Source organism: Polyodon spathula, chromosome 3 (genome assembly GCF_017654505.1).
Source record: "Polyodon spathula isolate WHYD16114869_AA chromosome 3, ASM1765450v1, whole genome shotgun sequence".
NCBI lineage: Eukaryota > Metazoa > Chordata > Actinopteri > Acipenseriformes > Polyodontidae > Polyodon > Polyodon spathula.
Window position 1 is genome coordinate 27,457,756 of NC_054536.1, and position 27,005 is coordinate 27,484,760.

At 39.6% G+C, this 27,005-nt stretch overlaps 1 protein-coding gene across 37 annotated transcripts in view; it reads right to left on the minus strand.

Moving 5' to 3' along the window:
• The window catches only part of LOC121312935 (CLIP-associating protein 2-like), a 136,481-nt gene that overhangs the window by 39,276 nt on the left and 70,200 nt on the right, over positions 1–27,005 (minus strand). For 12 of the 37 annotated variants that reach the window (XM_041244878.1, XM_041244889.1, XM_041244887.1 and 9 more), the window contains 11 exons: positions 26,801–26,968; positions 25,580–25,632; positions 25,319–25,477; positions 24,711–24,734; positions 20,510–20,611; positions 17,749–17,775; positions 15,191–15,361; positions 14,902–14,946; positions 9,905–10,012; positions 2,785–2,847; positions 373–479 (listed from right to left, as the gene is read on the minus strand). In XM_041244878.1, coding sequence (XP_041100812.1) covers positions 373–479; positions 2,785–2,847; positions 9,905–10,012; positions 14,902–14,946; positions 15,191–15,361; positions 17,749–17,775; positions 20,510–20,611; positions 24,711–24,734; positions 25,319–25,477; positions 25,580–25,632; positions 26,801–26,968 — 1,027 coding nt within the window. The remainder of the gene's footprint in view (positions 1–372; positions 480–2,784; positions 2,848–9,904; positions 10,013–14,901; positions 14,947–15,190; positions 15,362–17,748; positions 17,776–20,509; positions 20,612–24,710; positions 24,735–25,318; positions 25,478–25,579; positions 25,633–26,800; positions 26,969–27,005) is intronic. The other 25 variants (XM_041244893.1, XM_041244886.1, XM_041244892.1 and 22 more) reach the window with 8 other exon arrangements.

Sequence of the window (27,005 nt, forward strand, 5' to 3'; positions counted from 1 at the left end):
GATCATTCAATTTCCACTGACCCATTTTAAACCAACACCAGTCCCCACCACTATATCGCACAGGGCAGTTATCAAAAACTGCAGCATGAAACAACTTTACAACAAACACAAACTGTTCAAGATAGTGACTGAGTCATCCATTCTTACCTAAAGGCACTACAACATTTCTTGTCCTTTAAACCAAAACACATTCATTTTTTTCCATCACTTTTTTTGACTCCTATTTAAACAATTGCTGACAGTTTAAATTTATCAACCCACTAAAGAACAAACAAAAACAAAACTAGGACTTCAACATCTTTCGTATACAATTAGGAGCAGACCATTTATGGTTAAGTATGTATTAAGGGGCTATTTGGGAAAAGGACATACCAATGCATCTGCTAGCGCCTCCTCCACATCAGAGCCTGTGTTGAGAACCCTCATAGCGCTCACAGAGGAGGACAGTCTGCTTGACTGACTGATTCCATACCCAGAACCTACAAAACACAAGCCGGACTGTTAACGAATTACAAAGAGAAACACAGCATGTTAAAAGATGCTGTATATTTATCTCGGGTAGTGTTTGCAACAAGTATTTATACAGTATCAGGACATACATTACAATCCATCTTCAGTTTTTGACAATTCCCCTTAGCAAAATGTGTCTGAATGTAGCCTGAGATAAGGATAAAGCACCTTTAAAACCACGATAGACTAAAAGAATGATCAACACACAGAAAGTTAGAAAAAAGGTGACAAGACAGGTTGAGGATGAATGCTATTTAATAAAATTAAAACAAAACACACAAAATCAATCAATAAAATCATGAACATGCCAGTATACCAAGTGCACTTTTTCAAACAGAGATGAAGCAGTATGTTGCAGAAAGTTACGAATGACACATAAAAACAGCACTCACTTAGCAGAAAGAATGCTATAAAGTATTTTCCCTTCCTTAGATATGGCGTGAAAAAAGGATCAAATAAAGTAGTACTAAATAGCCTGTCAAGTTCCTCCTTTGAATACATACATGAATACAAAATTAAACTGCACATGACTTTTACACCCTTAGGTTTACGTGTGCTTAAATCAATAGTAAACCAAAGGTAACCATTACCACATGGGTATTTTCCTCCTAAAGACACAAAACCTAAATAAGATACATCCAAGCTGCTTGATGAGACTGGACACATGGCCTGCTCCAGAGGGAACAAAAACACTGCTGTCATTTTTCCTTCCTCGCCTGCTGCAATCATGGTCGCAGAGACCTTGAAGGTTAATGATTACACTTCTATCTCAGGGAACCAGGGTTTGATAATAACCCATCATTTCCTTTCAAGTACAAAATGTAACCATTACCAAATGGGTAAGCATACAAAAGCCATCACAAGGGCAACACTGCAGAACAACTGGAATGCTACAAGGCTAAACCGAGAGGCTGCCTTGTTTGTTACCATACAGAACACTGTCAGAAAAACCTCCAATTCTACAGATGGACTGACATGGAATGTTGAGATTGTCTACAGCAAAAAGGCAGGATTGGTACAGAGAGTAACCTTTGTCCTGGCCTCTAAAAATTAAGCAGGCCTTGCAATGAAGAATGCTTGCATCTCTGCAGAGGTGATACCAAGCAAGAAAGCCATTTTGAGTGATAAATAGTTCAGCTCTGCTGAATGCATGGGCTCAAATGGAGGCTTCATGTGTGCATTATGCACCACATTTACCCTCCAAAGGTGGCCAATGGTCGAGCTCCTTTCAAAAATTGCCCAGCCAGGAAGTGAGCTCCTGGGGAGACAGTCAATTGACAAGGTAAGCGGAAATGGCTGCCAAATAGACATTTAACATAGAGGGGGATTTCCCCTCATCAAAAAGGTCCTGCAAAAAATGCAGTATAAAACTGCTGTGGGACAGGTCGTAGGGTCGAACCCACAAGGCAGACACCACGTCTGAAAAACACCCCACTTGTACCCGTACTGGGAATGAATGGACAGTGCTCTGGCATTCTGCATGGTGTCAATGACCCTATAAGAAAGCCCCAGACAGTTCAAATTCTGCCATTCAAGGACCAGATCCAGAGCTGCAAGCTGGATGGGTCGGGGTGCCACAAAGTCCCCCGTGCATGATGAATGGGTCGCCGTGCTTGGGCATTAACCTTCAAGGTCGCTGCGTCCATGATTGCAGCAGGCTTGAAGGAAAAATGACAGCAGTGTTTTTGTACCCTCTGGGGCAGGCCATGACTGCGTCTAGTCTCGTCAAGCAGATTCAGATTCCGGGTCTTTAGGAGGTAAAGACCCTTGTGGTAATGGTTACATTTCGTACTTGAAAGGGAACTATAGATTTTTTGAAATATAAAAACAGCAGCAAGCCATAAGAAATGTGTTTTTTTTTTATTTAGTTCACAGAACTTTATAAACAGCTTGGTCTGTGTGAAGTAATAGCCTAGATATTTTTTAATTAGGACAGACATTTGTTGGTGTATGATTTGGATGTTCATAACCGGTAATGGAAAACCCAAGCCTTACAGAAATTATAGAAACATTGCTGTGATCTATATTTTTGTATCTTTCTGTAGCAATCTGCCAAAAAATGTAAATCTAAAACAACCATGAGGACTATATTAAAATAGGCTAAATATAATAATAATAATAATAATAATAATAATAATAATAATAATAATAATAATAGATAAATAAAAACTAGGATGCGCTAGGATGCATGCTTTAAATGGACAACCCAAATTGAAAAAAAATTTGCATGGCGCTATGTGGACAGATGGTAGCATTGTGTTACTCAATCTTCACCTGCAGTCCCCAAAACATCAGCTGTGTAGAGGGCACCTGTGGACCTGGAGTGGTGTCTGGAAACTGGAATTAAAAGGACCACACACACCCTGTCTATTACTGTGAGAATTAGTATAGTGCAGAACACATTAGTTAACACACTGCAACAATATATACAGTTGTAGTCAAAAGTTTACATACCCCAATGGAAATTTATAATTTCTAGAAATTTCTCAAACAAATTGTAGGAAAAATCTTCTGTAGCAACAGTTTTGCTTTTGTGGATGAGGAAAACAACTTACAAGAAATAGATAACAACAATTATTTATTATTTCAGCATTTAATTTTTTTTTTGCAAAACTCCAAAAAGTTATAATTCAAAAGTATTCATACCCTGACAAGGAAAATTAAATTAATATCTAGTTGAGGCTCCTTTAGCAATAATAACCTCTTTTTAAATTATTAAGATATTTGTCAATGAGCTTTTGGCAGATTCTTCAGTGATTTCTGATCTATTTTCAACACAAAATTGTTCCAGTTCCTTCAAATTCCAAGGACTCCTCTTGTGCACAGCCGGCTTCAACTCATACCAAAGATTCTCAATTGGATTTAGATCGGGACTTTGACTAGGCCATTCCAGAGCCTTGATTTTATTCTTCTTTAACCATTCTGAAGTAGATTTTGATGTGTGCTTTGGATCTCTCTCGTGTTGGAATGTCCAGCTTTAAACCAAGTTTTGTAGTAGAGGGTTTCAAATGACTGGACAATATCTTTTGGTATGCTATGGAAACCATTTTATCATGTATTGGAACTAAATTTCTTGTGCCATTAGAGGAAAAAAAGCCCCATAGAAGGATATTATCACCAGACTTTCTCCAAACGTAACGACTATCAGTGTGACCAAACAGCTCAATTTTTTTTTGTTTCATCACTCCACAAAACGTTTGATCAGAACTCATATCAATCATTCAAATGTCGTTTTGCAAACATTGTCTTTGTGACGTTTTCCTAAGAGTGCTTTTCCCTTGGCCTGTGACCATTGAGACCTTCACCATGCAGTACTCTACCTGTGATTGAAATGGAAACCCCAGACCCACTTGCAGCCAGTTCACTCTGAATATCTTTGGCTGTCAATCCCAGCTTGTTTGAACATTCTTTCTTTCAGACTGAGAGAACGTTGTGACATTACAATGAGTCCTGTACTTCTTGATAATAGAAGCAATAGGTGAAATTGGGATACTCAAATGGTAATCTTGGAAATTTTCTTGAATCCTCCTCCAGCTTTGACAATAAATCATTTTCTGCCCAAGGTCTTCAGATAGCTCTTTACCAATAAGCAAACATGGTGAAAAGTAATGACAACAATCATCCTATGCCTAACCCTTTTATAAGGATGTTCACCAACAATCCAGCATTTTCTAGCCTTTTCTAGAATTAGGTTATGCATTATCATATTAACATTTCTAACACCTTGTAGACAATACTACCTTAGCATCAAAGGATTTGAATACTTCTGAATCATGTTTGGAGTTTTGCAAAAAAATTGCTGAAATCTATTTCTTGTAACTTTTTCCTCATCCACAAAAGCAAAACTTTTGCTACAAAAGAATTTTCCTAAAATTCTTCGAGAAATATGTAGAAGTTATAAAATTTCCATTGGGGTATGTAAACTTTTGACTACAGCTCTGTATGTGCATGTGTGTGTATATATGTATGTATGTGTGTGTGTGTGTGTGTGTGTGTATATATATATATATATATATATATATATATATATATATATATATATATATATATATATATATATATATATATATATATATAGTTTTTGCTCAAAGAGCCAACTTCCCTTGACATTTATTTTTGCAGTGCTAAACAAGCAATGCAAATGTTAAGGACCATTTTTGAAGAGTGTTTTCTCTTGCTTTAAAAACATTGAATAATCTAATAAACCCGATCTAAAAACATTTTTCATGAACTGTTAACCAGATATTGTTAACCAATACTTCAAAATGGGATTGAAAAACAAAACATTCCTAACCTTACAACTGGAAGTTTTGTTTTTAGGGCCTGTAAACCCAAATAAGGAAATATTGGCCAGTGGAATTGTTTCCCTATTATATCAAGGTAATACAGATTTATTGTAGTGTTCAAGAATTACACAACCAGAAGTGCTGCATCGAGCTGAAAACAGATGCTCTTCTTAAAATAATAAAGAGTGCTGAAGGAGGCTAAGATAGTGAAGAATGCACAAGTACAGAAAGCATGCAACACATTGGTGATAGTGACAACACTTAGCTCTGCCTTTCCTCAGTACAACATTAATTTGAAGCAACTTACACTGACACACCTTAATCGATGTTTTTTTAGTCTTTAAACCAACATTTAAACACCTGTTTTTTGTTTTTTTTTTAAATTTTCATGCAACAGATGCCAGATTTAAAACCCTTTTACTGTTTACACCAAATCGAAGAAAAGGGTATATAATCTGGTTTATGATTTCTACTACTTTAAAGTGAACACAAAACTGCAACTTCAGATCATACCAAAGTTCAGTGTGTAATGCTTAAACACAACACTTTCCACCTTGTGATAACCTTGGAATATGCCTTGTTAAATACACCATTAAGCAGAGGTTGATTTGTAAATCTTTAAGAGAAACACATTGGTTCTCTTTGCAAATAAATGATGTTACGGTATTAGGCAACCAGAGCCATTAGACTATGCAGTACTTAACAACCCATTTGGAGTTAAAGGGGTAGTGATTTTAGCCATAACAACATTCAGAAGACAGACTGTTTCTGTACTGAATGGTGGATTAAAAAAAAGCAATCAAAAGGTTGAACACAGATACCTCAAGTCTGGAGTAAAAGTGCTACAAAGGGTTGAATGTAAATCATATCATTACATAATCAATACATCTGATTTCATTATTATTCCCTGAAATAGGAATATTAACCACTACAAAGCAGGTGTTTCCCTTTAAGACACCCGAACTGATAAACTCTATACCAAAGATTCCCGCCAGAGTAGGGAGGCGCTGCTGAGGCTCTGCCCCGTAACCATAAGCAGCAGCAAGCCCTAAAATCATTGTCATTTTCTTCAAGATTGAAACCACGACCCTGAAGTTAATGGTTAATATTCCTATTTCAGAGAACCTGGGTTATGATAATAACCCAGTGTTCCCTTTCAAGTAGGGAATATTAACCATTACAAAATGGGTGTGTATACCCAAGCTGTCTCAAGGACATGGCATATGACCCAATGCAAGCTACTAACCGCTTGTGTAACAAATGCTCCAAGAACATCAACATGGACTCACCTCTAATGTTATATCGTGAGGGTAGACTGGGACGCTGCCCTCAGTACTCTTATGCCAAATCCAGGATTCTGTGGGTCCACGACATTCAGCTGGTAGAATCTGGCAAACGTGTGGGAAGAGGCCCACACCGCTGCACTGCATACGTCCTGAATAGAAGCACCGTGGAACAACACCCATGAAGTCACCTGACCCCTGGTGGAATGGCGGGTGAGCTTCTCAGGTGGGGGCTGATTGGCCAGTTCATACGGAGTAGGTACCGTGCCTGTTAACCATCTGAACAGACGTGGTTTAGGCAGAGCCTGTCCCTGGGACTTACCCCCATAACAAACAAACAGTTTTTCCGACCGCCTCCAGCTTTTAGTCTTCTCCACATAATATGCTAACGCCCGCACTGGGCAAAGCATATGGAGTTGGTGCTCCTTGTCAGACTGGAAAGGAGACGTTTCATAGGGTGGGGGGTGGAAAGCCTCCAATTTCACCGACTAATTAATGTGGAAAGACAAGATGGTCTTGGGCAGAAAAGCTGGGTTAGTATGAAGAGTGACCTTCGTTCTGTCTTCTGAAAAAATTAGACAAGCTTTCGAAATAGAAAATGCTTGCATTTCACTCACCCGCTTAGCAGAGGTAATGGGAAGCAAGAAAGTGGTCTTGAAGGCCAAAAAATTTCTCAGCAGAATGCATGGGCTCAAATGGAGGTTTTGTCAGTGCATTACGCACCACATTTAACCTCCAGCGAGGAACTAAATCCTTCACCTGTGGCCTACATCAAAAATTGCCTTGCCAGGAAGTGAACTCCTGGGGAGCCGATTTTCACATGGCACACTGAAATAGCTGCCAGATATACCTTTAAAGTAGAGGCGGATTTCCCCTTGTCAAAAAGGTCTTGCAAAAATTGCAGTATAACTGCCATATGGCATTTCCTTAGTTTGAACCCACGAGCCAAACACCACGTCTGGAATACTGCCAACTTGTACCCATACTGGGAACGAGTAGAGGATGCCCAAGTGTTTTGCAGGACGTCTATCACCCAGTTTGATAGTCCAAGACGGCTCAAGTGCAGCCGTTCAGGGGCCAAATCCAGAGCGAGCAGGTCGCAACGCATCAGCAGTTCCCACGGCTTCAGTTCAAACCCAGAAGTCTCTGGGAAAACCACTACTGGAAGTGCTCTGCTGAGTTGAAACAACTCTACGAAGGCAGTTACTCTCTCCACTGTCCTCTGACAGGGTGGCCAACATGAGCTCCCAGTCCAGGGGCACCCCTAGACAGGTGACCACCTGGGCGGGTACTAGTTGACTCTTTGCCTCGTTCACTTTGAAGAATAACTGATGTAGGTGGATGGTGACGAGTTCTGTGTGCACCCACGCTTGTACTGGAGACCCTGCACAGATAGTTGAGGCCTCTGAGCCTCAACGGGGCCAGAATAGCTTCCATGCACTTTGTGAACACGTGTGGACCTAGAGAAAGGCCGAAAGGGAGAACATAGAACTGGTACGCCAAGCCCTGAAAAACAAACCTCAGGTATTTTCTGTGCATTTGTTTTATGAGAATGAGGAAACAGGCATCCTATAGGTCCAAGGTGAACCAATCGTCTGGCCTGATGGACTGTAACAGCCGTTGCGTAGTCAGCACTTGAAACGTCTCCAACTCAGGTACAGGTTCACCTGTCTGAGATCGAGAATAGGTCTGAGGCCACCATCCCGTTTTGGCACTAGAAAATTTCTGGATTAGAACCCCCTGATCTTGTTGGGGGAGTCTACTATCAAAATGGCTGAAAACTGCTACCTCCTGAGCCACCTGAACAGTGGCTTGCGGGACCGTGACAGTTATTATTGCGTGCCCACATCCCGGAGCTGCGGGGGCGGGGGTGGGGCGGGGGGGGGGGGTGGGGTGTGTCGCGTTGGAAGAGAGAACAACCAATTTGCACCGTGTTGAGAACCCAACATGGTGGCTCCTGGAGAAAGAGCTCTGGGATTGTGGCAGTAATGTCCCAGCGCTGTTGCTTGCCTGTACCACAGCCTGTGTATGTTGTCTAGGCATAGGGCGTTTAAAAAAAATCAGAAGCAGGCTGCCAACGGGCTGGCCCGCCTGAAGAAGCAGCAACCTGCGGAACTGGCCTGTTCTGCAGCTGTGGTTTAGGGTTTCACTGTGTAGGTGCAGGCTTGCACTTTGGAAGACTATGAACCAAATCCCTGGTGGACTCCCTTGCACGCTGCGACTGCTGTAGCATTTCGTCAGCAGCACCTCCCTACTCTGGTGGGAATCTTTGGTATAGTTTTTCAGTTGTGGTATCTAAGGGAAACATCTGTTTTGGAATGGTTAATATTCCCTACTTGAAAGGGAACCACTTTATACCATCTGGCAGCATTTGTTTACATATTGCCAAGGTGTGAATAAACACAGAAACTTTTTGTCATCTGAAAATACAGCATAGAGTGTTCACTCATCAGCAGCACCCTACACTCCACCAGGGCTGAATAGTTACTGCGTATCAGCCAGGGGCTAATCTCTGAATTGCACATGCTGTATAAAAGACTTCATCACCATTTTAGTACAACCCCACAACAGTCGATTGAATCGTCTGCTAAACAAAATGTGTAGTATACGCAGAATAAAACAAAAAGGCTGAGATTCAAAAGGTGTAGTACTAAGCAAAGTCAAGGTCAAACTTCTATTGAATATATGAAGTCAGACATACGCTCTGGCCTGTATTTTCCTGTATGGGCACTGTAATATAAATTTAAAAAAATACCAATGCAAAAGCAAGCCGAAGCCTGTTGGCTATCAATCACTCTACTACTGCTTTGAAAGAGGTATGTCACGGTATGCCAATATACCTGAATTAAACAGTTTTTCCTTTTTGGGGAAAAACTGTTCCTGTTACTATTTAGAAGAAAAAAAAAGAGATTAAAAAAACCTGTTATGACATGTCGTGACATCCTTTATTGTTACTAATGTAATATCACAAAGCCCATGCAGACGAGACAACCAATGACTGAATAGAATAGCACTTGCTAAAGGCTGGGAGACTGATGAAGCAATGTAAACCGTGACATTTGCATATTATACCCTAGTGTTAGAATCAATGTGTCAATCTGGAAACTGGATATAATATACATTGTGATTTTTTTATGGAAAGCACCCAGTTTCTCTTCATCAATGACATAAGGAAACTGGAAGCAACCCATGATGATTGATTCTGACAACCTCTGAAATTACCTGCAATTGAAGTATGCAAGGGAATACAGCTAGTCGACTCCAAAACAGTTAAGCCACCACACATTAAGAGAAGTCCCATGCAACAATTTGCAAGCAAGCTGTGATTCATCCACAAGCCAATTACAAGTAATATGATCCCTCAAGTTATTCGGGATGCCATATGTAGGACAGGACAGGACAAAGAGCCACAGCATCGGCAAAATTATTTCTATGAAATCACGGCCCAGTGTTAAATTGAGTGACTGCTGCTTGTGCATGGTGATCACATTCATGCAGCGTACTGTATTGCTCAATTTGCAGAACTTATCCTTTGTAAATGGTTTTGTTAAATCAGCGTGTTGGCTTTTTAAAAATGCCATTTCTAAGACAGAAGCATCGAGTAGTCAATTCTGTTTAAAGAGAGAAAGGGTTGATAAGTAGTATTCTTTCCAGAAGGGCTTGAAGGATGTTGGAAACGATGGGATATGATGATCCTCTATTTCAAGGGGATTTAAATGGAGGAGTGGGGAGGTAGGGGGGTGGAAGGTGGCAAGCAAGGGAGGGAAGGAGGTGATGCCATGCACTACAGGAGGCTGGGCGGGGCAGGGGTCTTGGCGTACTTACCAAGGGGCTGGAAAGAGCGGACAGGGCTTGTGTCCCTGCTGCTTTCTCGGCTGGCCTCCCGGCTACAGCCCTGACTCATACTAGGACGAGGAATGCGGCTGCCTCGCGCTAGCAGGAATCAGGGAGGACAGAGAGCAGCAATAAAATATTTTAAAAAAAAGAGAAAAACAGAGAACAACTGTAATAGTCACTTGCAAGTGCTGTCTGTTACATTGCTTTGCTTTATGCTACAGAGTCCTGTGTCAAATGAATTAAGCATAGAATCATAAGAGGCCTGTACCGTCTGGTAAGACCTGCCTCTTCCTGAGCTGAAGGCAAGGGCATTTAACTTAACGAGAAGCCATGTTATAATTAGGGCCCTGCATTTTCCACAACTTTAACCTGCAATTCTGCCCTAAACCTCCAGATGTCCATGCAGCCACTCCAGCTAAACTGATCAAAACAATAATTAAGTAATCAAATTATTCAATTCTGACAAATTAGAAAACACCCCCTAATTATGTGGGATGATTATGGCCATTCTACAGATTGATGCGTTTAAAAGAAAAAGCTTACCTCAAGACTTGCTGTTTAATAACAAAGATCAGTGAGGCGCAAACCTTTTATCGGTGAATTTAAACATTTTGTTTACACTTGGCAAGTCAACATTTAGCTAACATTTCTAACAAATAAATCTGTGAAAAAATACATACATTTTTTTTTTTTTGTTTAAAACTTGGCGATTCAACATTTACCGGACAGATAAATCTGAAAAACGATATCGTTCAGCAATTAAATCTTGGGTTTTCACAAAATAAAGTATGCACGCTGGGAGCGAAGCGAACGACACAAATAGAGCACGAGTTTTGCTTTTAATACCGTTTCTTAGAGGTTGCTCCCCTGGACGGAGGAATGTTGTTCTTCGTGTGTCATATATTGCTGGCATTGGTGGCAACCTGTTGGTCATGCTGCGCTTGTCTTCCAGTACTAAGGCCAAACATTGCAGCATCTGGTTATGACACCAAGTAAACCGTCCTTGGCTAAGACCCACCTTACATTCTGTCAAAATGTGTCTTAATGTAGCTGGTGATGAACTCAAATGACACCACAGATCCTCTCCTACCCACAGATTAAGGTTCTGTGGTGATGGGAGAACATCATATGTTGACCTGATGACAAAACTGATCCTGCTCTGTTCCATTGTCCATAGATCGCCAGCCGATCTTGCGTCGTTCCACACTCTCCCATCTCATCCATTCTCCCTGCTTGGCCTTGGAATCTGCCTTTACACACCTCATCCTCCCCTCTTGCTTTTGCACCTCATTGACTACCAGCTTCCTCCGCTGAGCTGGGGCTACTTTGTGCCATGTAGGAGGAGCTGAACTGAGACCATGCTGTACTTGCCCCATGATATCACTGATACGAAGGGCAGCATTTGCATCGTCCACAGCTTTCTTTGCCACCCACTTTCCTCCAGTTTTCAACACAGGTGCTTCCTGAAATGTTATTTCCAATTGAACTTTGGCGCACTTAAACCCCTCAGTTATAGCTGAGACTGGCAGCTGCAATCTCTCATTATCATACAGTCCACTCTGCTGAAGTAGCATGGAACTTCTAACCATTTCGTGGCGGATGAACTGCTTAATGCTTCCAGCTTCTTTGGAAACCTCATACACAGTGTGTGTCCATACACAGTCTTGGCAGTAAACCAAACTGAAAGCACCAAAGTTTAAGTTTGCCCAATAAAGCACTGCTATGATCTTCAACCCTTGCACTGCTTGTTGTATCACTTCTCCCACACAAACTGTGTCCTTTAGATCCCCATCATACCATCTCCCAAGACTTTTCACAGGATTCTCAGACACTGTTGGTATTGCCTCACCATTAATGTAGAACCTCTTATCCACTACTTTACCTTTAATTATAGCGACACTCTTTTACTTGGTATGCTTGAATTGCATTCATGCCCATTCAATGTTATTGATTAGTCTGCCCAATAACCGATTAGTGCAGGCTACTGTTGTAGTCATGATTGTCATGTTATCCATGTATGCTCTAATTGGTGGTAGTCGCATTCCAGAAGCCATGCGTTCTCCTCCCACTACCCATTTTGATACCCTAATAATTACTTCCATTGCCATGGTAAAAGCCAGTGGAGAAATGATTCATCCTGCCATTATTCCAATTTGTAGACACTGCCATGTAGTGACAAATTCTGAAGTTAGAAAACAAAATTGCAAATCTCCGAAGTAGGCTTTCACTAAGTTTGTTATTGTCCTGGATACACTGATAAAATCAAATGCTGCCCAAAGCAGCTTATGTGGTACTGAACCGTATGCATCAGCTAAATCCAGGAATGTCACATGGAGCTCCTTCCTCTCCTTTTTAGCTGTTTGATTTGTTGCCAGACCACACTAATGTGCTCTAAGAATCCTGGTAAACCTGGAATACCAGCTTTCTGTATTGAAGTGTCAATGAAGCAGTTCTTCAATAGGTAAGCTGACAACCTCAGTTAACAGGGAAATAGGGCGAAACTGACTGACACTCGTTGAATCTTTTTCTTTGGGTTATAAAGATCCCGCCTGCTCGGCACCATGTTCTTGGTACAATATGTTTGACAACGTTTATAAATATCAAGAAACAAGTGGATATAAGCAGATACTATTTCATGAACTAACTGTATCAGTTATGTCTTTATTCCTTATTATGGATAATAATGGAATGAACAATTATTTTATTTACAAATATTTACTTTGAGAAAATAAATTGACAGTAGTGTCCATTATTGCTTATAAAGACCCTGAGAATAAACACGTATGTTGAAACAAGGTGAAACAATGTCATGTAATTTGTCCAAACGTCAATATTTTTCAACAACACTTTCAGGAAATATTGTAACGTCCCTCGGGTCATAGAATAACAAGCTTTTATACATGTTGCTCTAAGTAGAATACATAATAAATACTTTATTTTTTTAAAAAAAATGTTTGTATGGTTTCTGAATTACTTTATAATGTTCCCCAGAGTGTTCTGAAAAAAAGGACATGCGGCACTATTTTTGTTGCTAATGAATAAACATTTTCCACAATATTCCACGAGTAATGTGGTATCCCAGTGGTGGACGATGTTGCATCCTGGGTATTTCCAATAAGCGTAAATAACTCAACGCTGAGTTATTTACCGGATAACACCGGAGTTAACAAGTGTAACTGGTCATTATATTGGAGCGTTGCTACGGTAAATTCAGTGAAAAACAATAGCTGTAGCATTTGCTTATAAATTTTTTACAAAGCAGTACTTTATAATATCTGTTGAACTGAGAAACTGTACATTTCAGGAATCCTACTAGCTCTTCACTAAACAATAGGTTTTAAACCTGCTGCCAGGATAGGGCATAGCAAACATCATGACACAGAGGGAATGGTAAGGGTGATACAATTCTGTTCTTTGCCAAAGTTATATTTGTTTCTTTTTCATAAACCCAAGATTAGTGTATTTGACTAAACCTTTTTAAAACTCACTACAGCATAGGACAGTGGTTCATATCTTCAGTAGGACCACAGATACTGTCACAGCCTCAATGAATGTAATTTTAATGAATGAATGTGATTTTAAACATGTCCACGTGCAACTGTAATTTCTGCCACCAAACGGAACTTCTCCACACAAAATCAATTAAAGGAGAAAGAAATCAGACCGCTAGTGGTGATTAAAGCAAACTAAGAAATTCAGTTCAAGGGGTCTTTTCAGAAACACACCCAGTGGTTTAAAGGGACTTTTTCTTGGAATAGTTTTATGGTAAGCATGGTAAATCATGGTCTACAGAGAATGGCAGAAAACAGACCATAGAATATAAAACCTTTGTCTTGAAGTATTAGGTTTGGTATTTCGAAGACATTAAACACATTTCCAGTAGTAATTTTTTAAATACCTGGCAGTACAGTGGACACATGTCATTTCCCTTTATTGGGGTACAGATTTCAAATAAAACATAGACTAGAATTTTCAGCTTTTCAATAGTAGGTTCAATGCAGTATGGTAAACAATAAAAACATGCCTTAGAATGGCAACACTAGGCAGTAAAAACGAACCACAGAAATGTGAACCACGTGTGTGTGTGTATATATATATATATATATATATATATATATATATATATATATATATATATATATATATATATATATATATATATAGTGCCACTCCAGGTAATACTTAGACTGCCACTTTTTGATGACCTGGATCTTACTAATGGTTAATGCTGGAAATCTGTGACTTTTCCTGTTTGATATTTTAAGAGAGCATAATGCCATGGCACCAGGTATGCCATGTTCATGTCCTGCCTTTGAACAGAAATAGCATTTCTCATCAGCTTTTCCTGTGTGAAAATGTCCAATTATTTAAGCAATTACAAAGCAGAACTTATACAAGACATCCTAAAACATCTGAATGATATTTAGGCGACAATAGGATGAGTAAGAGCCCTGAAACACAAATCACCTGAATATCAAACTGTTAAAAAGAATATCTGTTTACAAAATCTTATTCAAAATTTTGGCATGGACAGATATTACGTTTTTCTAAGCTCTAATAATTAGATTTTTTGTATTCTACAAGCTTGATTGCAAAGAAGAAAAATAATAAATAAAAACTAGTGTCCTGTTATCCTTCATGCCATCATATGATGACAATAAGGAGAAAGAAAGCGTGGCTTTCTAGTCCATATCGCGGAAACCACAGTAAATGCAAAACAGATATTTTGTACGTTTAAGTTTACAACTGCATTAACAGATGTCTACCAACGGAAACCATACACCATACATCCGTACAATAAAAAATAAAAGAAACAATCCATAGTATAATGAAAAGCAATTAAATAGAAATTGTCTACCTTTGCATGTTCTACTTTGTTTTATTTGACAACCTCTACCAACATTTCAACAGGAGTAATTTAACTGCATGCAAAATGGTATTTTACAGTTTTTAACAAATCTGTGTAATGTATTAGCCATGCTTACCTCCTCTACTGCCGCCATTGAAGATTTGCTGATGACTTGACGGTGCTACGTTTGAGAAAGTAAAGTACAGGGTAGTTAAACAATTTCGGAAGCCACATAAGGCATAACATGAGATCACATAAAAAAAAAAAAAACTAAAGAAATGGATTTCATGGAAAAGGATATTGTTTCAAAGTAAACAAAAGTACAGTAGGTTTAACCTTTTTCAATTACAAAATGTTTTCCTAGACTTTGTCATAAAGGCAGCGTCACAGCTAAAATAAGAGCCACCTGCACTGCAGTTTCTTACCTACGGACAGGCGTGTTGGGCTGGAGTCTCTGCTGCAGCCCTGACTGCGAGGGATCTTACTGCGCTTCTGTGCGGAGCCCGCACTGACCAGCACTCTCTGGACTCCGCTGCTCATGGTACTGAGTGCAGTGCTAGTCAAAACTCTGCCAGGGGAGCCAGAGCGACTGCCAGCTGCAGGATAAAAACACAACAAATACTAGTTATGTACCTGTTTGAGGCTTTGCATTTAAAAAGAAAAAATACATAGCAGTGATCCCCCATGCCCGAAATAAAAAGATATGAGATCCCCATGTCACACATGAAAAAAGTTGGCATATGCTTTGAGAGAATTCTCCAAAGAAAATGGTCCTTCTGTCATAAAAACCTTGCAAAACAAAAGTTACTGTAAATGAACAAGATTAGTATAACTGCTTTGACATGCTGTATACACACCAGGGATGGAAATAAGGCTCTTATTGCATAGCAGATTTTAATATGTGCTGCATTAGCACCTGTGTATAGGTAACAAGCGGCTGTGTCTTACTAAACACTTAGTAAGATCAGGAAATTATCAAAACTGCAATCAGGGTTTTCAAAATAACTCTACAACAGGCGCAATCCACTGTATAAAATAATAATTGCGGTGACTACTTTTATTAAAAAATATTAAGATTCTTTTCAGGTATTATCACTCACTACATTTTTTTTTTTTTTTTTTTAATTTAGTAGATCGCCAATTGATTTTACCTCTTTTTTATTCCAATTTGAAATGGCCAATTGTATTTAGGCTCAGCTCACCAAACCGCTACCACCCCACGCGCTGACTCGGGAGTGGCAAAGATGAACATATGCTGTCCTCAGAAATGTGTGCCGTCAGCCGACCACTTCTTTTCACACTGCAGGCCCGCCATGCAGCCAACCCCGAGCTACAGCGTTGGAGGACAATGCAGCTCTGGGCAGTTTACAAGCATGCCCGCAGGTACCAGGCCAGTCTACAAGCGTCGCTGATGTGCGGTGAGCCGAAGACACCCTGGCCGACCCTGATCTTGCCTTGCAAATAATTAAATAAATAAAAATAAAGCTCCATTGTACTAATGGAGTACTTTGTCAGACACTACAAGTAGACCACTACTAGTCTAGCACATGCTTAAACCATGCAAAAATGCACCAGAATGAACCATTTTAATCTCTTTTTTCATACACTTCCCACTGGGAGGAGGGAAACTCCCCTTTCGCACTCCCCACCCACAGCGCTACACGTCTCGAGATGGGTGCCCCCTACAACCTTCAAGGTGCCACACACTTTAAAATTAATTTCCATACCAGCGCACCTACTGTATTAACTGAGGCTCAGCAAAAATAATTTAATAACATCTCCATCATTTCCCCCCCGCCCCCGCATTTCAAATAAAATAAAACAATTCTAAAAGGTGTAGTTTTCCCAAGCAATTATGCTCTAGTTGTTACTGAACGTCAGATCGATTATGGCTGTGGAAATTAATGGGATTATATAAAATACACCTTCAGAGATTCAGAGCAGAAGTAAAACACCAAGTTGATTACAAAGGGAAATCAAGTACTTGCTTAACTTCTAATGATTCTGTTTTTACAAAGACAACACCTTTAAGCAAGTAGATCAAACTACCAAGAGTAAAATAAAAATCTACAATGAAACTACCCCAGTTCTATTGGGCTACTGTGCCACATAACAGCTTTGACCTGTACATCATACTGTATACGCCATGTAATTCCACAGCATGCTGGTTCATAGCATCATATTACCAAACTTCAGTCACTGCACATACTGTACAGTATACAATGTTAATGACATAAGTGGAAGCTCTGTCATTCAATGTCATTGGGATTCCAGATCGGTATTCTGTAAAATTCGCTGGATAACGGGAACAGCTTCAATCAACAAATGTTGCAAAGGTTGAATCAAAGTCAAAGATAACTGGTGTAAATTCCTAAAGCTTAAATTATAAAGTCCACAGCAAATTTTCAAATAATAGTTACAACTCGAGGACACAGAGCGTATTGCAGTCAACTGTTTGCCGTGCAAGTATAAAACCCTTAAGAAAGGAAGATAACTAATATTTCTACAACTAGTAGGTATTGCATAACTCATGCATAGCTGTATTTATGACTCCTGCTAGCTCCGTTCCTACTTCAATCCTGAAATTTATACAACAAATAAATACCTAAACAAGAAATGCTTCAGCTGCTGACTTTTCCCAATGCTGAGATTGAAAATTATTATTTTTATTAATATGTATTTATTTATTTATTTTTTAAAGTAAGCATATCAAGCAAACAAAATTAACAGTTCATATCATCAGCATGCTGCAGTCATGGTTTAGCAGCACAAGATGAGCAAAACAGTGTCAAGGGCCATCCTGGCAGCTTCGGTGTTTGAAATACAGATGTTTAATGATGACCAAGGCTGCTAACTTCACAAGCAAGAAAGGGTGAGGAATGGGTGGTTCTACAGAGTGCTCTGTCTAATAATGATGAGAGGGTGCATGGAATTGAGGTGTACAAACACCAATGACACACACTGAATATCTGTAGAGTCTTACCACCAATGGGGTTAGCGGACTGTGATCCTGAACAAGTGGAAAGGCGGGATTAGGGGGAGGATTGTAATCCATGGACAGGGAGGGAACAAAGCAGATTTAAAACAAAATGAATGGCATGTGGAAATTAGAGAGCATTGGTCAGTTAAAAACAAAAACAACAAACACAAAAGGGAGGTGCTGAAAGCAATGCTGCTACCCCTCCTATTTTTAAACAGGGGAAAAAAAAGCTTTTTTATGCTTGCGTGTGTGCAAGAGATGAAGCAAAGCTGAAAAACAAAAATAACTATACTGCACTTAATGTTGCAAGCTAGAACACAAGTCACAGCACACTCAGGTCAGAGAGAAAGGAAAACAAAATATCAGTAAGAACACAAAGTAAAACCTATACTACTGTTGTAATGATACAGTACATTACGACACACTCAGCCTGGTAGAAACACACACTTTAGTTCTCGCTTTTAACAGCTATGTGAAACACTTTGCATTTATAGCTGTAAGCATATAAATTTACTAGCAGACTTTGAAAACAGGGTTAAGCACACTACATCAGGCTCAGCTAGGGATTAGATTAAAATGCATCTTTCCCCAGTCAATGTTCCGCTTCAGGTATTTGCGAAGTCTGAAAGCATTCTTTACAACCAGCTGACATCCTCAATGGATAACCAAGATGAGTGTTTATCAGGGGTTAGTGTTCACAGGAAGACACTTGAGCATAAAGTATGATTTGGCATCTTTATATCTTTTGCTAAAGGTACATCCTAAACCCAGATTTGGATGTTCTGCTAAAGAAAAAGTAAACCATTGGGGGGAAATACAATATATTAGACATAGATAGATATAGAAACTGTACAGAAAAGTGTGTTCCACAGTAAATGTATTTATAAAAAAGTACACATTTATTTCTGGCTGGATGTGAGTTACAACAAATGGAACCCCGGTGCTGTGCAATTGTTTTGACAGTGATAGTGCCAGTGTGATGCACACCACCACAAATTGAAAAGAAGCGAGAGTCAGGCTACAACTGTGTGGCAGAAAGAAACATGTGTAGCATTTGAGTTTCCTGTAATGCTAAACATTTAAGGGGTGATGTAAGGATACGCGCAGAGTGATTTGTAGGTGCAAAACCCCCATAATGCTGCTGTAAAGTCTCATTTTAGTGGCTGCTATGTAAAAAATAGTGTTCATCTGGCATTCTGGACCCACTATCAAATTTTCACTTTGCTATCATTAATCCATTACAATTATATTGAAATGCATTCAAATGAAGAAAAGACTATAAAATTGGGCAGGATCTGGATACTAAGGGGGCACACACATTCTAATGTGATGTAGACAACTGGTGACCGTCCAAAAACTTTACACATCTTCTTACAAGGTGCAAACCATTGTAGAAGAGAGTAACTAAGAGCTTTATAAAAGCACACACCTGGGGAGACCGGTCATTGGCTCCAGGATGGCTGCTTTGGTATACTTCCTGAAGAGACTGGGCCCTTGTTGAGGATAGGTAGGAACACGTTCAGAGGAGAAGGGCAAGATGAAAAAGACCCTGCATATTCAATCCCAGAGTCACTTTGTTTGGGATGCCGGAGGATGCAGTGCTTAAGCGTTATCACCTCACTCCGCAGGTCATCCTTGACCTCATAGCTAAACTGAGGGATGTGCTAGACCCCAGCGCCAATCTAGGGACTGCTATCCCTGCACATGTGAAAGTGCTGTGTTCTCTGCACTACTTAGCCTCTGGTTCCTTTCAGACCACAGTTGGAATGTCTGGAGGGATAGCCCAGTCCACCTTCTGGATGTCATGCTAAAAAGGGCAGGCCAATACATATAATTTCCCAAGGACACAAACTGATGTTTGCTGAAGCTTTTCCAAATAACTCTGTTTCATGCTGAATGACCTCAGTCGTGCGCCAAGAGGACTTTGCTGCCCTTTCTCCGACATTTTATTTGCTTTGTATTTTCGTGCTACACAAACGTCATACAGCGACTACTGCTCTCTGTACTCCTAACTCTGCAAGTGCGAGCCACTAAATAGTTTTATCAGGTGTTGCTTTGCAGCCTAAAATAACACTGGCCTTTACGGGCAGTAGGTGGCGGCTTAACAAAATGATTTGTCAAATTATCCCTGTGGATATTTATTAAGGGGTCAAATAGCTTTAGTATTTGGTGTTGATGCACCCTTCCTCCAGTACAAGTAACCTCTTTCTATAACATTTATGTTATAAATAATGAAGACTGCCATGAAGCTTCACTTCTAAGCGTTTGCAGCTTATCACACTGCATGTTCAGAAATAACTTCAACAAATTAATGCAGACCACATTAGTCAGTACTGTTGCTACAACCTTATGTCTGTGAAAGAGTCCATATTAAGTTTACCCCAAGTAATTTCAAAAGGGTCTGCAGAGGGCCTTATGTACGTTAATGGATTTCACAGCACTACAACTTACTCTAATTCTCTAGTTCTAAAAGTTCATCAGTTCAAAGATTAGGTCTTTGTTAATGTCAATGTTATACCTTATAAAACAAAAGCACTGCTCCAAGTGAGAGATGCATGCAAGTGTCCCAAAACCAAATGTGAACACTTTTAGAAAATACCTGGGTTACTTTCTGTTAATTCTGAACCTAAGGCACAAAAAATGTTGAGTGTGTTATCAGCAGTGTTTTATTAATAACTTTTAAACATATGCACAATGTCTCAAGCTAAATAATATATTAAAAAAAAGAACATTGTCAGAAATAAGAAGAATGATGGGGACTTACGTTGAGACTGAGAAACCACTTTTGTCCGGCTGCGTCCCCGGGAGTCTACCTGACTGCCTGCAATCCCACCAGAGGCTGCTGACAGCTTTGAGCGAACCCGACCTAGAAGAAAAACAGACAGCTTGAATTATTTAACTGCCGACTCACATGCCAGCACTGCCAGGACAAAACACAACAATTGTCAGAATCCCATAAAAAAAGGAAGTCAAGATTCAACACATCTTATAACAGCTGCAGCACTAAATCTATTTCAAGGGTTTAACCCTTCCTTGTTTCATATTCAGTCTTTAAAATGAAGAATTTTCTTTTCTTTAACATAACAATGGCAAATTAGCAAAAGACTGTAGAAAAGAACGGCTACTACTTGAACTTATTACTATTTACCCAGATCACCATACTGCTAACCAGGACTGACACCAAAATTCCATTCCAGGTTTTGTTTTTATTCCAACCTATCCCTAATGATTCACAGGATTAGAAACTAACAATATTGTGCTACTAGTCCAAAGGAGTACTCCTTATGTGAAGTGCCTAAGTTGGAATCAACAACAGTTGGGGTCCCTAAAAATAGGTTTAGATTTTATTTTGCTAAAAAAAATAAACACTGTTATAAAATTTAGATTTACATTTTTTTTATTTTTTTTTAAATAGCACCTTCATAAAACGCACACAGACCTGTTTGCACCTCGTTACTAAGTGACAAACTGTACTGTGTGCTGAGTTGCCAACCATGAAGCTCTGCCTCAAACTGACACGATGACATTAGTAAAATGTTTATTTTATTGTACATTACATGTGCTGCTGTTTACAGAAATGCTGGCTGGCTATGAATTACTATCTACAATAATTAATAGACAGTAGGTTTCACGGTAGCCCTCGGGATGAAATTGTTGGGTGGCCAATTATTTATTTATTTATTTTTTTATTAGCAGTGCGAGAAAACCGCTTCAGCAAATACAGTAGAATCTGCCTGAACTGACGGACTCTGAATCTACTATAGATATGAATGACAGCATAACAAATACGAAAGAAAAACGAAGGAAACATTTTCTTGGAAATCTTTTCAAGAAAGCTGGGAGAATTTGTATAGACAGATTTTATATTTTTAAATGCTGCAATAACAGTTCTGCTTGTGAAGCAAATCCACACTATATTTTGACAGAACAGGTGATTTATTTGCACTATGCGGGACATTATTTTCCCTCATTGGTGCCTGAGCCCGGGAGCGCTCACAGAATCACAGCCTGCACACCTATCAGTGATTAAAGCCTGGTTTTCCAACAAACTGATTATCACTCACCAGTACTGTATTGGTATAAGAAAAGTGTTTTAAAAAAGTAATTTCAATCACTTAAAAACATGCTGACCATAATGTAAACAACGAGCTACAGACAGCAAGTCCCCAAGCTTTACTGTTTATAGATAAAAACTCAACTTTATTATCAACATATTGTGTTGGTATGCTTTAAGCAACATACTACGATAATGTCCATTTTGGAAATTGTTTGTTCATTAGTTTTAAAATGTTTTGTAAAACGTGACCTATTGTCTGACCCCGTTAGTACAACCGTCCCCTTTTGCTAATGACATCTTCAGTCAGGGTTGTAACCCAGTATAAATCTCCACATTTTTGTAAAATGACTTTACACTTACTTCAAAAGATGCAACGTGTTTCTGGCATTGCAGGGGAGATGAAGGGGTTTCAGTTCCGAGTGACTGTTTTCTAAGCATTATTTGTGAATGCATATTCCCAATGCTACACCATGTTTGAAAACTGACTTCCCTTCATTTTTTTAACGCAAGACTGAACCTGAAAGTTTATGTATACACTTGTTTTAAGCACTCGCCCAGAGGACTACTGAGACACAGACATCAACTAGTCCTCATCAGATTTAATTTGACTCAGGCGTGTACTCAGCCCTGGATTCAGTTTCACTTTGCACTGTTTCAGTGTATATCATAGTTGTTCACTGTAGATCAGGTGTAATATGGAACAAAAACTGGACTGGAATGGGTTTTTATATTTAACACATTTTAAATATTGACTAAATAACTGGTAAGTCTTATGAAAAGCTACATACATTTTAATTAAATCACTAGTTACATTAACATGTACACAGAAAACAACAACTAAAACTAACATAACCTACTTTGTAAAAAAAAAAACAAAAAAAAAAAAAACAAATAAACAAACAAACAAAAATGAGTGCTGTATTTGCATTAAGACCGATACTAAACAATATCTACCAGGTCTTAATTCTTACCATTCTCTGATGCCGCTCCTAGACATGAAAAACAAAATCCACGTGACTTTTGTACAAAACTAATACTTGTATATTAGTTTTGAAAAATAAGTTAGCTGGGTGTCTGAAAATGGAAATTAATTCTTTGCAATGATGGGGGTGCTGTTAACTGTTACATTACTCTGCCCCAGACTACAGTCAATAATGAAATTTTAAACACAACATGCACAGGAGACGTTACATCAAGGGTGAGTGAACCAGCTGCAAAGCACCACTGACAACAAAACTAGAACAAAAATCATTAGGTTATTATCAGAACCCCGATTCCCTGAAATAGAAATGTAACCATTACCAAATGGGTACCTACCTCTTAAAGGACCCGAAACCTGAATAAGATATATCAAAGCTGCACGGACGAGCCTGTGACGCAGTCATACCCGCCCCCGAGGACATAAAAGGACTGCAAGCACAGAACTCTTCATTTATCCTTCAAGCTGCTGCAATCGTGAACGCAGTGACCTTGAAAATTAATGGTTATATTTCTATTTCGGGAACCAGAGTTATGATAATAACCTAAACATTCCCTTTCAAATAGAAAACGTAACCACTAGCGTATGGGTGAGTGTACCAAAGCAGTTGCAAGGGCAACCGAGAGGCTGCTTTGTGCATTACCATTCAGAACCCCAGTAACAAGAAGCTAGGGGTTAAAAAATTGAGTTTTATCCCTATGCCTGTGTTGTAAGGGTTGAGTGGGAAGCCACCCTTAACACTGTAGTTCCAAAATCAGGGTTTTGAAGATCCAAGACATGAAGTCTGTTGAACCTAGTAAAGGTATGGGGAGTAGCCCACATCACTGCATTGCAAATTTCCCTGACAGATGCACCCTGGACAAGCGCCCAAGAAGTTGCCATGCCTCTGGTGGAATAGACAGTGAGCTTTTCTGAAGGGGACAAGTTGGCTCGCTCATAGGCAGTCCTGACTATCTGCTATCCATTTGGACTGCCTCCGTTTACACAGGGCTTGACCATGGGACTTCTCCCCATAGCAGACAAAAAACAGTTCAAATCGCCTCCAATTTTTAGTCCTGTCAACATAATATGCTAGGGCCCGCACTGGACAGAGCATATGGAGCTGCCGCTCTCCGTCAGACTGGAAAGAAGATGGATGGAAAGCCTCCAGTTCCACAGACTGGTTCACAGGAAATGCCAAGATAGTCTTCAGAAAAGCAGGACTGGCACGGAACAAAACCTTTGACCTGGCTTCTGCAAAAATGAAGCAGGCTTTCGCAATTGAGAATGCCTGCATCTCACTCACTCGCTTTGCGGAGGTGATTGCACAAGCAGGTAAGCTGCTTTGAGCGATAAATATTTCAGCTCAGCTGACTGCATGGGTGCAGTCCCTTTATGTCCTCGGGGGCAGGCCACGACTGCGTCACAAGCTCGTCCGAGCAGCTTTTTATATATCTTATTCAGGTTTCCGGGTCTTTAGGAGGTAAACACCCATTTGGTAATGGTTACATTTCGTACTTGAAATGGAACCATTCTTGTTTCCCAGCTCTGCAACATATCTATTATGTTAGACAGTTGGTGGGTTCCTGTGGTGTTTTGGGGGAATGGTCCATCATAAAAAATCAGCAGTACCTGCTTCATTCCCCTACCATTAGGAAACTGAATACAAAATGACCAGATCAATCCAGGAATTCGTTGAGAAGTTATAACCCTCATAAGCATTTATTCAAACAAAACAACCAAACAAGAAAATGTACAATATCAAAACATTTTACTGCAATGTTAAATAACCAGTAAAACTATAGTAAAATTAATTTGTGATCCGTTCAGGTTCTTCAAAACAACTACTTATCTAGTTCACCCATAAGCAAGACATCATGCAAGACATCACACAAGACAGAAATGTTAGACAGTATTAGGTGAAGTAGAACAGGCAGAAGTGGATCTTACCCTCTATTTTTTCAGGTGCATCATCTTTGGTGACAGAGCAGGCAAAGAACAGGGAAAAGTTAGTGTGTTAGCGAGAACATGAGATCCACAGTATCATGTCCACACAACAAACAAAAAAGAAAGACAAGCAGAGGTCATTCCAGAAAGAAAGACAACAAAACTATACATATAGTATTTCTACCAAGAGTCCCACAACAGGTCAAAACATTACCTGCTCAAACTGACTGACTGGAAGATGCTTTAAAGTCTACTGAAGAAGTGATAACCAAGGATTCTAGCCATGTTCAGACCACATAACCTCTACAATACAGGATGTATTTAAGTACTAGGAATCTATATTGCTGTATTTGCAAAGTTTTGTGCTGATCGGGGGCTCTAAATCCTGATGCTGGTGTCCTAAACTAAAATACGAAATTTACCGTACTCAGAAAATAACAGAAATCACACCTCTAACATCTGTATTCAAAACAGGTTCAAACCAATAATTAATTTAATAGAGATGTAGAAGTTATTCATTTTACATAGAGCCATGGCTTGATCTGCCTTGAGCGTGCAAAGTTGTGTACCACCAAACCCTGTTAGACAGAGTACCACCCACACCTTCTTACCTAAGGAGGCATAGGAACCTGGTGGGAGGCCCGACGCTGCTGAGCGGCTTGCTCCACCTGCCTGTCGAGATTTGGCGCCTGCCGCCGCGTTGACATCGATGTCACTCCTTGACCGCTGCAGGGATCCTGGACTCGGGGCCGCCTTCATACCTGAGTGTACTAAGAAAGAAAAATAAGTTACAAAGTGCGCTGAAGCTAAGGGTAAACGCATTCAAGTGAACTCCCAGAAGAGCAGCAAACAAACACAAAAAATGATCATACCTCTTCCTGGTGCAACGGAAGCTCCTGAAACTGACCATTTGGAAAAAGGACGGCTACAATAAAATAAAAATAAATTAATGTTATCAACCTATATAATACAAAATCGTAAGTCTGAAATGATGACTAGCACTTTGTTCTCATCTGCCACTAGTACAGGGTTGAGAGAGATTTAAAATGCATCCCGCTCATTTCCAACACAAGCAGAGTGATATCAACATGATTTGAACTAGAAACTGGGATTAGGTGTTTGGAACATGTACTGTGTGAATTCGTACCAGCCCAGATGTGATGATGGAAGTGATGGGGAGAGCATGTCATGTGACTTTTGCTGATGTGAATCACTATGTGTACAAATTCCAGACAGCTACACATGAAAATGGGCCAAGATGGATAAATCTACCTGAAGACTTAAAAATGCTTTTATCTCCAGGCCCATTTATTTATTTATTTTTATTTTTTTAAGTTTATCTTGTTGCAGGAAATGACGCACCTCAGTTCTGATTAAAGAGCATTTATTTACTACTCATCACATTTCTAGTTTCATAAATGCACTAGGAAAAGAATTACAACCAAATTTAACAACCTTGGAGATTATGAGCTTGGTTCTAACCTAAAGCAGGCTGTCAATGCAGATTTGAAAACCAGTCAAGTCAAAAATTCATGCAAATGTTTCCATTGTAAAACTACTACTTTCACTATCTCAGTGAACTTGACTAGAAGCTTAAACCTCCAGATTAAAACCACTTTGTGCTAGATTGCTATTCTAGGACACTGCACTGAATAACCATTTATAATACATCTACATGTAATGAAATAACAGTTTAAAAACACCTCCATACCAAAATTCTGTCTGGACTATTTCAGTGTCCATAATTGTCTTACAGGAATTCAAATCATGTGTTACTGGGTTTCTGATGGCTTAACTGTTGGCAACCGTGGGCACTAAACTGCCTGGTAAAGACTACCCTCTTTGGAGCCTAAACTCTCAGCTATACATTATACTGTATATTACTAGTGTGCTTTCAATTGCATTTGTAAAGTATCTACATTTCTTTCTCGATATATCCATTAATGTTGACCATATTACCTGATATTTGATAAGGAAACTAGTCGTCGATTGCGACTCTAGATTAAGCTATTTCAACAACTAACAGAGTCGTATCTCTGGTTCAGCCAAGACCAGGGTTGTATCAGATATAAAGTGTCAGCCAAATCTCTTACTTGAGGCTCTCCTGCGAGCTGGAGGAGGAGCGGTCAGACTGGGGAAGCGAGGCTACGCTGCCAGAGCTCTTCAGGCAAGACTGCAGGGTCCTCTGGTAGGACGGCTCCAGTGAGTTATACAGGGCCTCCGTCTCTGCTGGGAAGTGATTCCTCAAACCCCAGTAAGCTCTGCCAAGGAAAGGGAGACAGAAGTTCAGATAAAACT